Source organism: Prosopis cineraria, unplaced genomic scaffold (genome assembly GCF_029017545.1).
Source record: "Prosopis cineraria cultivar Desert tree isolate PC_DT_omini unplaced genomic scaffold, ASM2901754v1 PC8, whole genome shotgun sequence".
Lineage (NCBI taxonomy): Eukaryota > Viridiplantae > Streptophyta > Magnoliopsida > Fabales > Fabaceae > Prosopis > Prosopis cineraria.
The window spans coordinates 2,115,189-2,132,694 of record NW_026555339.1 but is presented as its reverse complement, the minus strand read 5'-3'; the positions used below and the strand labels follow the sequence as shown (position 1 = coordinate 2,132,694).

At 31.1% G+C, this 17,506-nt stretch overlaps 2 protein-coding genes and 1 pseudogene across 2 annotated transcripts; 1 reads left to right on the top strand and 2 right to left on the bottom strand.

Annotated features, from left to right (window-relative positions):
- Positions 1 to 238: 238 nt before the first annotated feature.
- Positions 239 to 1,205, bottom strand: LOC129318740 (pathogenesis-related thaumatin-like protein 3.5). The gene is made up of 2 exons (XM_054963673.1): positions 1,136 to 1,205; positions 239 to 1,033 (listed from the first exon to the last, which is right to left on the bottom strand). Exons 1-2 carry the CDS (start codon positions 1,173 to 1,175, stop codon positions 348 to 350), a joined length of 726 nt encoding a protein of 241 aa, XP_054819648.1. The 5' UTR covers positions 1,176 to 1,205; the 3' UTR covers positions 239 to 347.
- Positions 1,206 to 6,425: 5,220 nt separating this feature from the next.
- LOC129318739 (elongation of fatty acids protein 3-like) lies at positions 6,426 to 7,783 on the bottom strand. Its single transcript, XM_054963672.1, has one exon. The coding sequence runs from the start codon at positions 7,553 to 7,555 to the stop codon at positions 6,611 to 6,613; it is 945 nt and encodes a 314-aa protein (XP_054819647.1). The 5' UTR covers positions 7,556 to 7,783; the 3' UTR covers positions 6,426 to 6,610.
- Positions 7,784 to 11,686: 3,903 nt separating this feature from the next.
- On the top strand, positions 11,687 to 12,667 carry LOC129317634 (uncharacterized; annotated as a pseudogene).
- Positions 12,668 to 17,506: the final 4,839 nt, after the last annotated feature.

The window sequence follows — 17,506 nt, the reverse complement described above, 5'->3', positions numbered from 1 at the left end:
CGGAAAGTTCGAAATATAAGTATTTTTTTCAGGGTTATCTGAAGCATCAATTCCTTTATTTTGAAGATTTGGATGTGTGTAACTGGAAAGAAAAATATATTCATGAAGAACCCATTCCGTTAAAATTTTCACGGGATTCAAACTTTGAAAGAATAGCATGAAATTTACCTGGAAAAAAAAAGTAATGAAATAATTAACGAAAAATCCTCAAAGTTAAATCCATCATACCACTGTCCCTCATCATGTAATCAAATGAATAACGCTTATGGATTTGAGCCTTGATGTGATGCTTAAGTAAATGCCTTAAATTATAATATCATCGCATGGATAGGAAACAAGAGGACTAGCTAGGAGGATCCGGACGGGCAAAATGTGACGACATAATCAGCGCCGGAGCAAGTGCAAGTGCTTGAAGGGTCGTCGTAAGCGTAACTGTAGGCCGTTGGGCAGGCCTTCTTGAACAGTTCTGAGTATAGCGTCGGCCCACAAGTCTCCGGTGTTGAATGGTCACCTGTGCAGCAGAACTCCGCCTCGCTAAACGCCGCGCACGCGCTCTTACACGCCACCACCCTATCCCCATCCTTCACCTGCAACTTTTCCGGACACAGGCTGTTCAAGTCCGTGACGCATCCCGCGTACTGGCAGTCACCGGTTCCTCTGATTGCCCGCACTCCCACCTCCACGTTGTAACCGTCCACCAGGCTTACGTCGTAGAAGTCCTTGTCGTTTCTGGAAGTTCCGAGGGTGAACTCCGCCAACGTCACCGGTGGAGCACCTCCCAGGCGGCATTGCAATCCACCGCAGTCTCCGGTGACACATTTACCTTGACCAGTGCCATCGAAGTCGCAGCCGGTTCTGGCCCAGAAGCGTCCGGACCAACCCGATGGAGCGACGAGAAAAACTGACAATCCCGGTGCCAGGGAGAATCCGCCGTCTCCGAGATTTGCGGCACTGTTTCCCGATAGAGCTCCAGGCCACAATGTGTGGTTGCACCGGTTTTCAAGTTGGAAGTATGTAGCGGATTCTACATAACCTGTAACATTGTTTAGAAAGAAGAAACAAGGGAATCAAAATTGGATAAAAGATTGAAGCAAAAAGTATCGCTGTAAATGATGTCAATGAATGAGGGAGGTACCAAAAGTGAGAACGAGAAGCAGTAGAAATGCAAAGGCCATTTGAAAAAAGGAAATGCAAGAGTAAGTGTACGTTATGCTTTGGATATGAAGATTTATGGGTTTGATTGAGTATTTATATGAAGCCAGTCAGAGTTTGATTTTCTTGGTTAATTATGAAAATGAGGTCGTATCTTTTCGTGACCAGTATTGAGATTGAAGGTCATCTTGGGATGGGAACGTGGTTGTTAAAACGCTGATCATCTCATGAACCATCAATTGCTCATTTCTACTTACAGTCGAAACATGTTAACAAAATCCAAACATTTTCTTCTCATGACATTATTAAATATTAGTTCAAATGAAATTTGAATTCAATAACTCTATTTAATATAAGTATTAAATACCTGTATCATATAAGCTATTAAAATCTAAATCAATAATTTAAATACAATCACTCATTTATTAATTTCAAGTGAAATATAAATTCATAGTCATTAATATGAATTTTAATCATTTAAATAATACAAGTACTCATTACCTATATTAAGTACAATCATTAAATCTAAATCCTTTGAAAATGTTAGATAATTTTTTTATTTCAAATCTCATAGTTTAGGAGTTATGAATTTTGTATAAAGCCCGTTTAATATTAAACTATCTGCCCTATACTGTCACATTCTGGTATCATTTCATGACACCTTATTTTCTTACATCTTATTGCACTCAAACGCGGTGTGTGTGAGCAGTTACTTCTGTGTGTTGTGTAAAAGCACTGTGATCATTCATTTGAAAGTGGTGGAGTGTGCGTGGGTGGCTGGAAATGGATATACATGTTACATACGAGGAAGGCATCCCGAACCTGGCATTAGAATCAAATAAATACATATGAAAAACTCATATAAATGAATACAGGAATTTAACCGGCTTAACCCAGTAATGTTTGATTTATTTTTGACTGTCATTTCCATTTTCAATATCATTTTTTTATTACGTCTTTTGGGGTGAATTGACAAGACTTAAGATAGGATGGGGGAAAGGAAAGGCGCCGTTAATTAACAACACCCACGCTCGGTAGTTAATTAACAGTCAGGCACCTTCTCGCTTCAATTTAAGTTGATTAGCTCCGAAAGAAAAGTCAGAGACATTTTTCCCTAATAATTTTTAAGCTATGAACATGAAGTACTTGTAGTTCACCTCGTAAAATACACCCTAAAAACTAATTAAGGAAAAGAGAAAACTCCTATATTTAAATACTTATTTTTAATTAAATTAAGACATGTGTATGTTTCACAGATGATTTGTTTTATAATAAATTTTTGTTATAAAAATTATTAATACATTAAAATTCACATGTTTTAATTTAATTGGATTAAAAATATATTAAATATATAATGTTAAGTATATAAATCTTGCCATGATCGTATGTTTGGATTAATGAAGATTTAGATTTAAATTTTAATTTGAACCAAATCTTTTATTTGGATACACATAAAATTATGAATTTAAACTTGGTTCAAATCTAAATCCATTTTAAATTATAATTCTTTTTAATTTTAAATTTTTTTTTACACTATAGTCATTCAAAATTCTAATCACTTTATTATATTAACAATATGATGGGATGAGAGTGATTTAAAAAAAAAACAATTCATCATATTTTATTATATATTGAAGGGAGTTAATTTATTTTTTAAAAAATTGTTATCATTATAATTATTGATTTAAATTTTTTTATACATATTGACAATATGATACTATGGTAGGATGAGAGTGAATTTTAAAAAATCATACAATTTAAATTAAGGTGTAAAATTATTTTATACAAAGAACAATTAAAAAGGAGAGAACATAACTTTAGGTCTTTATATTTTTTTTAGTGTTTTGGGCCCCTACACTTTTATTTTTTAATGTTCTAAATTCTTATTACACCACTTATGAAGGGATCGAAAACATCAAAAAATAAAGGTATAAGGATCTAAAATATTAAGAAAAAAAAGTGTGGCAACCTATAACAAACTTAAATGAAGTACAAAGATTTAAAGTTATATTTTTTTATTAAAAAATTTTAAACTAATGCACAAGGATATAATATTAAATTAGTTGTTACTTTCTCTTCTTTTTCCTTCTAAATCAAACAAATGATTGTCAAAAACTCTCCTCTCTTCTCTAATAAAGTCAAATAAGGTAATGTTAAAATTCCCCTCCTTACAACTAAACACAACCTTAGGAAAAGAGGGAAGGACCCTAAGAACTGATTAATGAAAAGAGAGGAGAAAAGGTAAAAAAACATGGAAAACCAAGATCATCATTCTATTTTGTAAAGTGCATCATTCCATTGTTGATTTACAATAAGATGAATAAACTTTTTAATTTTTTAAATATTTTCAGAGATTACGTGAGATTTATAATACAAAAATAAATATAATGTTTATTGTGAAAAATGACTGTAAATGTAAGAGCCATAATAAAAATAACATATGTAAAACCTATCATTTGATGCTTATATTTTTTATATTTATAAAATAATAACATAAAAAGTGTTTGTCCCATTAAAAATTTAGTATGATGAACAGTATTTTTTAATTTAACATAAAAATAAGCATAAAGTTTATAGTAAAAAAATAATGGTATACATGAAGCTCATACTTTCTCCCTTTTAATCGAATCTCACCCCAATAAAGTAGTTAGTCACTTTTAAATTAACCCTATACTTTTATATTTATCTATGTTAAACTCTCTACAATAAATATAAAGTCATTATTAATAAGGATATTTTTTAAAAAAGATAATGATTATACTTTAAAAGATTAAAAATATTTTATATTTTTTAATATTTAATTTTTAAAAAAATATTTTATATTTTTTAAAAGATAATAAAAATAATATGCACGTTTGATGCTTTTACTTTTTTATACGTACAATATAATATTTCGAAAAGTATTTGCCTCTATTCTACAGTAGATGAATAGTATTAATATGTTTTTTAAATATATTTTAAAAGATGATGTGACACTTGTAATATTTTAAAATATTAAAATATTTTCGTGCATTGTACCGAAAAGAAATCCAATTTAAAAGGATGGATGTGGAGCTGCTATTAATTAGAAGGAAACTTAACCCTTTCATTTTAGATTTAAATTTAATAACTGTATTTAATATAAATATTAAGTGTTGATATAAATATTTAAAATTTAAATCAATGGTTATAAACTTAAACTTTACTTAAGGTTAGTAAATGAGTGAGTTTATCTAAACTATTAATCTGAATTTTAACGAGGTTAGATAGTATAAGCACTCAATATCTATATTAAGTATAGTCACCGAATTCAAATCCTTTCATTTTATGCATGAAGAATTTATTTAAGAGAAAATTATAGAAAAAATTATATTCAAGTAAAAAATTAATTATTATAAGATCTGGTGACAATTGAATTAAGGAGATTGACCACATGATTAATTGTCAATTTTCTTAGTTCAATTGTCATTAAATCTTGTAATAATTAATTTTTTTATGTAAGATTTTAATGTAGTTCTTCCAAAATTATATAAAAGTCTCATGAATAAATTTATTTACAAATAAATCTCGTAAAATTACAAATCACAACTGTGTTCTTTGAGACTTAAATGTTATTTAAAATTAGGGTATAAAAATAATAATACATCTATTAAAAATATATTACATTAATCAAATATTTTACAATTACTTCATGAATAATTTATAATTATCATTTTAATTTTTTACAACTTTAACTTCACATATCAAATAATTAAACTAATTATGTATTATAAATTTAATACTAATTATTTATAATTATTTAATCAGTAATTTACTACTTTTAATTTAACTTTCTATAATTTTAACTTTACATATCTAATAATTAAATTAATCATGCATTATTAATAAAGTTTAACATTAATTATTTACAAATAATTTATCGGTAATTTATAATTATTACTTTAATATTTTATAATGATAACTTCAATATTTTTAATAAGGATAGTATTATCTTTATATTTTAATTTTAAACTACACTTAAGTCTTAAAAAATTCAGTTGTAATTTTTAAATTTTATAAAATTTATTTATAAATAAATTATCTCTGTGCGTCTATATGTAATTTTTTTTATTTAATCGGACTTGATACACTGCACGTCACGTCACGCTTTCGCGTCTTGCTAGAACGTTTCTTCGTGTGGATCCTCATCTTCGTTGCTGCTGCCCATATTTACTATTCTCTTCCTAATTATAATATAAGTACTTATTAATTAATTAAAAAATGATAATAAAATATTTTTATATTATGTAAATGAATGTCATAATTCTTTTAAAATTTTAAAAATTTTTTTATTAAAAATTAATATAAAAGATCAAATTGTCTTTGATTGAAATAACAATCTTAAAACTCAAAATATATATTTTGCATCTTTAATTCATAAGTTTTGTTTTAAAATTTATAATTTTTTAAAAATTGTAAGAATTTAAAAGCAATTCGTAACTTTGCATTGAAATTCTAATATTTTTTTAAGTATTGCAAATATCAATTTTCATTCACAAGTTTTATTATAAAATTTATAATTTTTTTAAATTCACAAGAATTTAACAACAATGTTCAAGTTCACGTTTAAAATACTGATATTCTTCAACTGTTATAAATATTACTTATCATTTATAAGTTTAATCTAATATTTATAACTTTTTTTAAATCACAAAAATTCAACAACAACTTGCAAGTCTTTATTGTGAAGTTTAGAATTTTTATTTCAATCAAGGACAATTTGATTTCTTACATTAATTTCTTAATAACATAAAAATTCTTAAATATTTTAAGAGAATTATGTCATTTTAAGCGACTAAAATGTTATTTACATAATTTAAAAAGATTTTAATGTCATTTTTTCTAATTAATTTATATTTTTTAAAATTAGTTAATATTTTATTTTTTAAAAAATGTTCATATCTTGTTATTTATATTTTTGAGTGGAATATTTAAGTTATACATTCACTAGTTACATCAATTTCATTAAAGCAATGATATAAATGTAAAAAGTTTATAAAAATTGTCTAGCGCCACTCTATATATTAAACTAAAGAGTTCTTTTAAAAAATGACTTATATTATATTATGGAAAGAGTATATCTTATATATAATAATATGATAAATAAAATGGCCTCTTTTTTTAGCAACTATATATATATAATATAAAAATTTTAACAAGCGAAGGGTGCAATTTACAGCCAGCACAGAAAAATTCATAATAAATGTTTGAGGGTGCGAATCTAAATGTGAGTTACATAATCTGAAGCAGGAACGTTCAATTTTGAATTTTTTTACTTATCGGTTAACCATGACCAGGGCTTGGAGTTTCTGTGCCCAGAACAGTATTTATCTACAATTGATGGAGATGGAGGAGCGGGTCAAACTCCCCTTACTGAAATAAAAATTAAGGGCGGCGAAGGAACATCGAAGACCCAACTGGGAAAAAAAAAATTTCAAGTCTAGGATTCTTTTCTCTCTTCTCCGTCGTGCCGTCCAAATTCTATTTTTGACAATTCAGCGCAAGTCGTTGCAGGCTTCCCGGCTTCCTCGCCGTCCCGAGACGCTGAAGCAACGGTGACTGATCTCCGGCGATACGCGTTAACATAGAACCTCAAGAACAGTGAAAGAATCGCAGCATTAAGCGCAGCATTGAACACCCAAGCTCCAATCCCATTACACCCTCCTCTCAGGAAATGAAGTGCAAGTACCCCGGCATGACCCCCGAAAGTAAAACCCAGCAACAGCATCTGGCAATTCACTGTGAACGTGAAGCACTTCGACGGCAATCCGATCTCCGCCCAGAATCTGTACCCGTACACTAAGGAGTAAACCAGAGTGGTGATTAGTATGGCCGATACCTGAAATGACTGCGAAAATTCGAGCCAGAGGAACGAGGTGAGCAGAAGGATGGAGTGATTGAACAGCCTGAAAAAGGATAGCTTCCGGTGACGAAGAATGGTGAAGAATGTTCGAAACAGATGGAGGAAGCGAGAGAGATAGAAAGCGTAGGACCAAAAGAAGACTGGTCCAGAGGGACGAATACCGAGTGGGAAACAGAGGACCCATTCGAAAGGGGTAGTTCTGGTTCGCCGCCATAACCACCGGCTGCTTTGAATTTCGGCATCGGCAGATAAGAGCATGCCGAGAAATATGACGACGGAGATGAAGGCCATGGCGAGGCTGTGGACGGCGGGGATGGGGCCCAGTGGAACGGGACGGCGGCGACGGCAGATCGTTAGGATGGCATGCAGAATAATAGCGGCGGCGATGTAAGCAGCAATGGCGTTGATGATGAAAGACCAAGTGGAAAACCATAGTTCGGTGGGGCTCCATCGGAACGATACGGTTATAGGGTGCTCTGTCATCCAGTATCTGAGGGTTTGCGTTACAGCAGTACCTGCCATTACATAGATAGCTTGCGATGAACAAGGAAACTGAGACTGTGATCGCAGAATGATCTCTTTGCAAAATCTTGATTCGGCTTTCCGATCGACTCTGTGCAGTATAAGAATATATCAGTGATGTCTTCCAGGGGGGATGGATTTTTGGGAAGGACGGGTGGAAGTCGTGTTCTTCATTTTGACCAGAATATAAATTGCATCTCTGTTCCTCCGCTTCAGAGGCTTGAATTTTAGAATGTTTTGTTTTGTTTATATAGGGGTGGACAGTTTGCACGATAGGGATAAAATATTTGGAAACCCATCCCAAGCATTCTGCATGTCTTCTGCCCCAAGGATTGAATATTATATACATATTTCTCTTTTTCTGGTCACGTCATCGTCTAGAAGAAATGTGACATTTTGACATGGGGTTTGTAGGGAGGGGATGGTTTTGGGTTCTATGATAAAATTTGAATCATTTGATTCAAATTTAAAAATAATTTTTTTATATGGTCTAAATTTAATTTAAAAGGTTTAATTTAATATTAAAATTTTTATAATTAATATATATTGATTATCTAAATGTACACTTTAAAGATCAGATTAACACCAAATTAAATATAAATTGTACAGAGTGCATCTAAATAATTAATATATATATAATAATTATAAAAATTTTAATATTAAATTGGATCTTTTGAATTAAATCTATATCATATTAAAAATAAAAAATTATTAAAATTATTTTATAATTTTTTGAATATTTTTATTATAATAAAAATATATAATAATTTATAAAATTTGCCATTTAAATTTGGTTCAAATTTTATTACAGTGATGAACACGCAAACCCGATCTTTGTAGAGAGATGGTGACATACGATATGTGGGCAGTATTAAATTACTGCTTGTAACAAATGTCCAGATTCTAGAATGAAAACGAGTTTTAGAAAAAAAAAAAAAAAAACAACAACAACAACAACAAAAGAGAATGAAAACGAGTTCGCTGAAACTGGAAGCTGTATTGTATTTCACCACTCAAATTAAGTTCACACCCCCACCCAAAAGAAAAAAAAAACGGGGGCTTTAAATTCTATTGCTACGACCCTTATTAATTACTCCACCCGAATACAGGGTTCAGCTTGACTTTGACTAGCCTGCGCTAATGCCGGCACACTGATAGTTGGCAATTACTTCACCTGGTTATAATTTTGGGTGAATGACAAATAATAACCTTATAAAAATATTAATATTAAATTAAAAATGTTAATATTAAAACATGATAAAACGGGTGTTGAAATTTGAGAACATCAGTATTAAAAAGTTTTAATTCAACATTAATACTCTTACAAAGCTTTTATTTGTTATTTTCCCTATAATTTTTCTAAATATTGTGATCAATCAGTAATCATTATTCAATTATCTAATTGCTTGTATAAGTTTTTCCAGTGAAACAGCTTTGATCTCCAACTTCGTATATATGGCTGGGCAGGGGGGGCTTCATCTATGTGGGACCATATTTGTGGTAATTCAATTACCATCGCGGATGTGATGATGTATTTGCCGGTCGTATGGCGCTTAATTACCAATTGCTGATGTGCTCCGTGGGGATTGAGAAATCAATACATACATACTATATTGCAGAGATACTGATGTGCCTGTTAGATAAGATACATATTTGATATGTTGATATTTTAATTTTTAAAAATATAAAATACATTACATTTTCAATACGTGTGTGTATATATATATATATATATTTATAAAAAATATTAAAAATATAATTTTAATTTAAAAAATATTCAAGTTAGCATACATATACAGTCGTTTATAATAATATCAAGTAAAATGTAATTATTAATTATATTTTTGTTTTATTTATATCTAACTGTTTACCACTTAGTCCTTATTAGTAGGTGTAGTATCAATATCTTCTCCTTGATCATCATAAGATTACATTTCCACATTTTTATAATTAATAAAAATATAATATTTATTCTTTTATTATATCCAAAACTTATTTTTTAAGAAAAATCTAATACTTGACTTTAAAAACAAATCAAAAAATGATATTAGCAATAAAAATTTTAATATTGCAACTTTTAATAAATGTAGTTTTTTTTAAAAAAATTGGTTTTCAGGTATCGATAAGCAATATAGAAGTATTAGATATGGATCAAAAATTAATTTTTTTAAAATTTAAAAATATTATTTTGATACTTTACAAATACGAAACGAAGAATTATCAATGAGCATCAATATTAGATACAATATTAATATAGATATGTTATGTAATTTAAAATATTGGTACTTTACAGCATACATAAAAATGTGTGTGTAATATGTATTAGTGTGGCTCTATTACAAGGCAATTACTCTAACTAATTTATTGTGACCAATAAATAATAATTAAGTTATTACTTTGTTTGAAAATAAAATAAACTTTAAATTTTACTATTATTTAAATAAAAAAATGTATTTTTACATTACATCATCTATCGTAATTAATAGGTTTAAATAGGCATAATATTAAAAAAAGTAATTAATAACTAAAAAATTCTTTTAAGATGCCTTATAATTAATAATTAAAAAAAGGTAATTTCTGACTAAGTTCTTGTTAATGTAGATGGAGCCTTTTCTAAGGGAGATTGTGGAGGGGTAATCCAAAATAACTCTAGACTATACCTCACTAGATTTATGCATGGAGATGTAGGTAGGGGTGAGTATCAGTTGGTTCGGTTCGATCTCAAAACATGCAGAACCAATCGATCGAATAATACTGAAAATGAAAATCGAATCGAACCGAACAAGGACTGAACTAAAATTTGATAATTCAGTTCGGTCGGTTAATTTAGTTTTTTGGTTTTATATTGGGCTATTGAAATTGGGCCCATTTTTTTAAATATTAAAACAAACAACACTATAAAATTGGGCCTTTTTTCCATTCATTTTTTCAATATGAGCCTATTTTAATTACACTCATATGACATAATGTTTAAATATTATAAAGGCATGGATAATTAAATAAATAATTTATAAAAAATAGGATTTCAAGTGATGTTATTATTTTTTATTCTTTATTAAAATAAAAAATAAAAATAAAATAAAATAATTTATAAATTAAATATAATTTATAAATTAATAAATTATATGTAATTCAATCGATTCGGTCTATTCGATTTTAAATTTTATTAATCGAATCGAACCGATCAATTGAAATATTTAAAATAAAAAAAATCAAATTGAACCGAAAAATCAAATAGACCGAATTAAATAGACAAAATTCAATTTGATTCGATTCGATTTTCAATTTCGATTCGGTTTTGCTCACCCTAGATGTGGCATGGATAACTTAGAGAGCGAGCTTTGGGCTATTCTATTTTGGTCTGAAAGAAGCTTGGGACTTGAGATACCAAAGAATAATAGTGGAGAGTGATTCTCTTAAGTCTTAAGGCAATGCATTTGGTTCAACAAAACTATAGCCCTCTCCATCAACATACCAGGCTTGTTGAAGAAATCCATCGAACTTTGTCGAGAGATTGGAATATAACCATTCGATATATAAACTAAGAAGGAAATACAATGATTGATCACTTTCAAAGCTCGCATTGAGTAGCTAGCCTAAGTTTCATTGGATTTTTATTCCTTCTTTTGATATTTTAGACTTACTACTTGTTGATTCTAATAATCTCAATCAGCCTTAGGCTGGCCGTGCTGTTTGGTATTAAAAAAAGAAAGAAAGAAATGGAGAGGTATAATTTAATTGTAAAATAAAATGAAAGGTTACATAAATTTAATTTTAAAGTAATAAATTATAAAATAAAATAGGTGGTTGTTTAAATTTTAATTTAGGTTGAAATAACACAATTAGAATAATAAATTGTTTTTAAATTTTTTATTTTGTCTTTATCTTTCAACTATTAAATATTTTCGTGGATGGCGTGGGACAAATCTAGTGCTTATTTTTACATTCAGGCCCCTAGTCTTGCGGCAGATGGAAATGTATAGTAGTTAGGGATTGAATCTCGCGCGCCACCGGTGCCGCTTTATTACACTTTGAATTCTACTTTTTTTTTTTTCCTGAATCAATTTGAAGTTGCATTTCGATGGCTTGGAGATCACGGACTTGCTTTTGATTCGAAAATATGACAATTAACATCTTAAACTCGAGTGGCCGCACCCAAAACACCAAAATGTGTTGGACAATATCTGTGTGTGTGTGTGTGTGTGTGAAAGTTGTCATGTATAATCAGTTAGATATGGCTTATGGAGGAATCTGAAGGTGATGGCAAATGGGTTTGGGGAATCAACAAGCAGGTTACCCCAAGCCCTTCTGCTCCAGCAACAATAACTACAATGACACTGGCAATTTTGAATGCAATATTTGTTTTGACTTAGCACAAGATCCTATAATTACTTTATATGGTCACCTTTTCTGCTGGCCCTGTCTTTACGAATGGCTACACTTTCATTCCCAGTCACGAGAATGCCCAGTGTGCAGGCCCTAATCGAGGAGAAAAAGTTGGTCCCTCTAAATGGGAAATGAAAGACATCAACTGACCCGCGATCAAAATCTATTCCTGGTGATAAGACTTTGACCATGGGTTGGCAGGGCTATCCCCCATGGCAACAACGTGATTCGGGAATTTCACATCGTCAGCACTCAGCAGCATTTGGTGGGTTTATACTATCCTTGTTTAAATTCCAGTTGCATGGGTTTCATGATGGGGCCATGTATAGTGGCGAAACTGGTTTTCCTTATGGATTTGGTACTTCATTTCATGGTGGCCATGCTCATGGGTACCCTCAGTATGCAGGTCAAGGACAACAAGATTACTACCTGAAGAGGCTGCTTCTGTTTGTTGTCTTTTGCGTCGTTCTTGCATTTATTTAGCTGAGAACCTTAGACTGCTGAGAGCTAGTTAGTATTTCATCAACCTTTTGCGCGCATTTTGGCGGTGAAGGGAATTGTTTGTCATACTTTCTTATTACTCTTTTAGTGCTTTCGTTGTGATAAGTTTCTGAGACTTCATGCTTTTCTTGTGAAAGATCTAATGTCCTGATTTAGCATACGATACGCTAATAGGAGCTACTTTTATCATCCACAAACATTTGTGGTTTGGGGTTCTTAGTATACTTGACAGTATCATTTGAAGGTTTGGGTGCATTTGGTGATTTCTTTTGTACTGTAGTCCCCTGTTTTATAACTGGGGATAGCTTCGCCAATTGAGAATATTAAAATAGACACAGGAAACTAGTGTTACGTTCTCTTTGTGCAAGGTTGATTTCGTTTTTTTATATTATACTTCGCTTGATGAGCTGAGATTTCAGCCTGTTTGTAATATTGAAAATCTATGCCATGGAATAAACCTTAGTTCATTAAAAAGTTGAACAATTTCAGAAAGATGGACCTTTTATATACGGACATGTTGCTCTATTTCAAGAATTTATGTTTTCTAACCTCTCTGTTTCTCCATTGCCTTTGTACCCATCCAGTAGTTGGCATTCTCAGTGCTAATCTGGTTTCATTCATAAATGTATATTCTTAAACCCTTTTTTCAAATTAGCACGTCTGGAATTCACTATATTCTTCTTTCTGTTAATCTCTAGCATGTCTGGTAGTCACTGTATTTTATGCTTTACTTTTGATGATTGGAAGAACTTGATAATTGTTTTCGAGATGATTTAGCTTTATGCACATATCAGATTGTGTTGAATTTGAGAAGTATCCGTTTATTGCATTGTAAGGGTTTGGAAGGCAGCAATAGATTGGCGATACAGGGCAAATTCAATTCTTGCCATTGGTCTAGATTGAATGTTTACCTTCAAATATTGACAGTTGGATGGCATTTGGAGTCAGGCACCTGTGTTCCTTGAATTCCAAGCCTTGATTTGGGGCAATCAATTTGCTTGTCTAGTCGTGTTTTTTATAATGTGACCATTTTGTTGTGGATGAAAGATGGGCTTTGCTAGTTGGAAGTGGTGGTTAGGCCCAGCAGGTGAGAATGTTACAAATATAGTATTCTAAGCTCGTCCTGGACTCGGTTTTAGGCTATTAGGGTTTTAGGCCCAAAAATCCAGGCCTACAAAGTATATTGGACTGGTCCGGCGACAAACACCCCACTGCGGCAGCTTATTAATAATGTTAATCATGATGGAGTTAATGTCATTTTCAATTTAATAATGACCTGTAATTTTGTCCGCCAACATGAAAACAAAAGCTGTTGCTAGGTTTGAAATTCTAGTTTTGTTCAATAACAGGTGTAGAACGAAGACTGTCCCAGGTCGAGAGCACGTGGATTGTTTGGGTAGCAGAAGTACTCTATTCTGCTGTGGGCCTGTTTACCAGAACCCTCCACCTCTGGCCTTCTGTTCCTTTATTGTGCGAGATAACTCTTTGTCCATTAAAGTCCACGCAAATATATGAATTTCTTTTAAAGAGTTTGATGTTTCTGCGGTCGAATTTATATACATGTGAGGAAGACTTGTGTTTGGAGGCATTAGGTGTAGAAGGGATTGGGCATTACATTATTGCAGATAAGAGTGGTGGACGTTTGCAAATGCTGATAACCAGAGTTGAATATGAGAGTTGATCGTGAATGAACAAGATAGGACGTACTACTTGTTTACTTGGAATAGCAAGAGTTAGCATCAAATAGAGGCATGGGGTGAGTGATTTGTTTATTTGATTGGGAGTGACGCTACCAAAATTGACTGGAACCGACATGGAATATTGATTAGGTACGCTGGAGGGTGACAACTGTATATAGACCGTATAGATTCCGTATGTAGACAAATTCATTCCCACATATCATATCAATCAATGGGAGGGCATGTGGCTCATCTGCCATGCGCCTTCCTCTTTTTAAGATGCCGGTGCCTCCCTTTATCTTGTATCCCTTTTTCCTTTTTACTTCTCCCTCCAAATTTCAAATCTCATTAGAATTAGTTCATCTTTTTTATTGAAAATATCTCACTGAGATTTTTAAACTCTATATCAAAGTCAAACATACTTCTTCTAAATGACATAGAAGATTATAATCATGAATAATATGACTAGGAAAAAATAAAAAGTGATTTCATAAAGGATCGTATATGGAAAACAGTTTTTTTAAAAAAAAAAATCCTAATGAATTAGTTCCATATTTCTGGGAGTTTGCTTGTCCTTTTTGGCATGTTGACATGCTTATTAATTAATGATTAACTTTTTTTGGCCAATCATATGTCGAAAAGAGATCTATTTCTTTGAACCTTTTTTTTGGGGGGGGGGGTTTGCCTAACATTTACCTGATGCGGTGAACACGGTGACAAAAAAAAAACGAAGAAGAAGTTTATCGTACATGAGCTGTACGTAATTTACAGAAATAACCAAACGCTGAAAAGAAGACAAGATAGGAGGCAAAGGCAGCCGGGCAGAAATTGCGAGGAAAGAAAGCGCAACTACATCTTCAAAGATGACATGTTAACTTCGAACAGTAGTTGAACGATTGGTGAAGCTCGCCGCGTGTCAAACGTGACCAGACTTTTTACTTCACTTTGCTTAAAATTGACGTGCTACGTAACTTTTTCATTTTTTTTAACCTTTGATATTTTTAATTTCATTGGATTATAAATAATTTGTAATTCAACGAAATTTTTTTAAAAAAAGCTATCACTTAACTTCATATTGCATGGCTCCATCTTCAATATTCATGATAAAATAATTTTTTACAGGGTATAAATAATTTGACTCTTATATTAATTTTTGTGCGATGAACAGAGAAACATGTTTAATCCTTATTATCTGAGAAAGGCACATATAAATTTCTCATTTCCCTTGCCGTCAAATTATTTTTTCACATATTTCATGACAAAATTTACAATAAATTATCATTTCATTTCTTAAAATACGGTTAGGTTGTCCCGTATCAGGATGCATGGATGGTCACATTACGCATGTAACTACACAATTTTTTATATTTTTTTAATTGAAGGTCAACATTTTTGGGAAAAAAATCAGAATGTAATAATTCTTTGAAAAAATAAAACGTCACATAAGTATTTACGGGGTAAAGGGAGAGTTTGTAATTTTACAAGGCCAGCAATGAATGAAATGGTGAGAGGCATTTGGAGTACAACCCATTTTCATTGCTGTAAGTTTGCAGCCACGACAAAGCTGCATGCACTATAGAAGCAAGAGTCGTGGTCGATCTCCTCAATTCATGTGTAATAATGGCTTTTTGCTGAGAAATCCTGAAGTAAACTTGATGCTGATAGTGACCTGACATTTGGTTTTTCATTTGATTTGGTGCTCCTGGTGTGAATGGTCAGAGAGGATTGTTGGGTCAATGTGGAACCACGCAGGTTAACCAAACCATATTATTTTATATGGATTGTGGAGTCTCCTTACGCGCCGACGGTTCAGAGGGCCATTGCTTGAACGGTTCCCAGTAGTTTCATTTAATTAAAATAAAGGTTCGGCTTATGATTCATTATTACTTAAACTGCAATGATCGAGTCGCGTTTATTTTTATCGGCACATGGCAAATTTCTAGAGAAGGCTTGAATTTGCAAGCAGCTTGCGTGAGAGCACATGACCATGAAATAATACCAACTGGTCATGTTCGGGCGCGATATATACTTCATAAATACGGACCACGTAATCAATGAGGGTTTATTTTAAATTAAATCACCAATCTTATTTTATTTTGCCCATGCCCAAAAGCTCGTTGACATCTGCCTTCATTACGAAGGGATGTAGTTTTCAACCAAAAGAAAAGGCAGAATTACTAATAATGCTACGGATAATTAATGCTATTCACATGTATCATCTCAATCACAGCATAAACAGAAATACAATTAAAAAAAAAAGATAAAAATGTGGAAGAGAGATACTCCCTCGAGTCCTTAATATGAGATCAAGATAACAAATTTTATGCTTATTAAGAAATGTTAATTATACCCTTAAAATTGTTAAAAAAATGTAACTTTTCAATTTTACTCTTGTTTATAATTAATTATTATAATAAATTATTGTTTAAGAACTCAAATAACAATAAATATAATGAGGATAAAATTGAAAAAAAAATGCATTAATTACTCTAATAAATTTGTTAAGGATTGGAGTAATATAGGTGAACCATACTTGTAAGAGGTAGTAGTAATTTAATTTATGAGTTTAAGAATCATGATTTATGAAATTTATTAAGGTGTGGTGAATGATGATTATTCTCACATTCAAGGTCTATAGTATTGAATTTTATCGAATTTATAATCATAAGGATGATGATGATTTAGTTTATTTTTATTTTTATTTTTATATCAATTATATTTTTATTATTTCTAACAACCAAATAGGGTTTGAGAGAGTTGTGAACTCGTGATGTTAATGTGGCATAAATAGACAAATTCAAATCTGATATGGCTATAGGCACTAGGTAGTTTCATATGGTCGTGTGTGGATCGGAAACACTTACCATGAAGGGAGCAAAGCAAGAACTCGTGGGAACACCATTAAGCAGACCACAAAGACATTGAAGCCTCATTTGGTACGATAAAAAATTTTTTAATAGAATCGAAATCGAAATTAAAATTAAAATTAAAATTAAAATTAAATAAAATTGAGTTTTAAAAGTGTGTTTGATATGTTAGAAAAAGTAGATAGAATCTTTATACTATTTTTATTTGGCTTGTAAGACATGAAAATAAAATTATATATAAAAGACAAAAATACCCTTAAAAATTAAAATTAATATATATATATATATATATTAAAAGCTTGATTGTGTTTTAATTTCCTCATGTATTTAGTATATAAATAAAATATTATATATAATAGTATATATATATAATACAAATATATTATATATATATATATATTATAATTTATATAAGGACTTTTACGCCCATAGTAACACCAGAATTTTTTTTTTAACCAAAAATAACACCAGAATAAAGAACACAAAAAAAAAAGTAGTTGGAAAAGAAAAAAGCTAAC

What these genes read in the sequence shown, in the direction of transcription:
- LOC129318740 (XM_054963673.1), bottom strand. Translation starts at nt 1,175, where the DNA reads ATGGCCTTTGCATTTCTACTGCTTCTCGTTCTCACTTTTG. An exon ending in GCTTCTCGTTCTCACTTTTG is followed by an intron (nt 1,034 to 1,135) that starts GTACCTCCCTCA and finishes ACAATGTTACAG; the next exon opens with GTTATGTAGAATCCGCTACA.
- LOC129318739 (XM_054963672.1), bottom strand. Translation starts at nt 7,555, where the DNA reads ATGGCAGGTACTGCTGTAACGCAAACCCTCAGATACTGGATGACAGAG.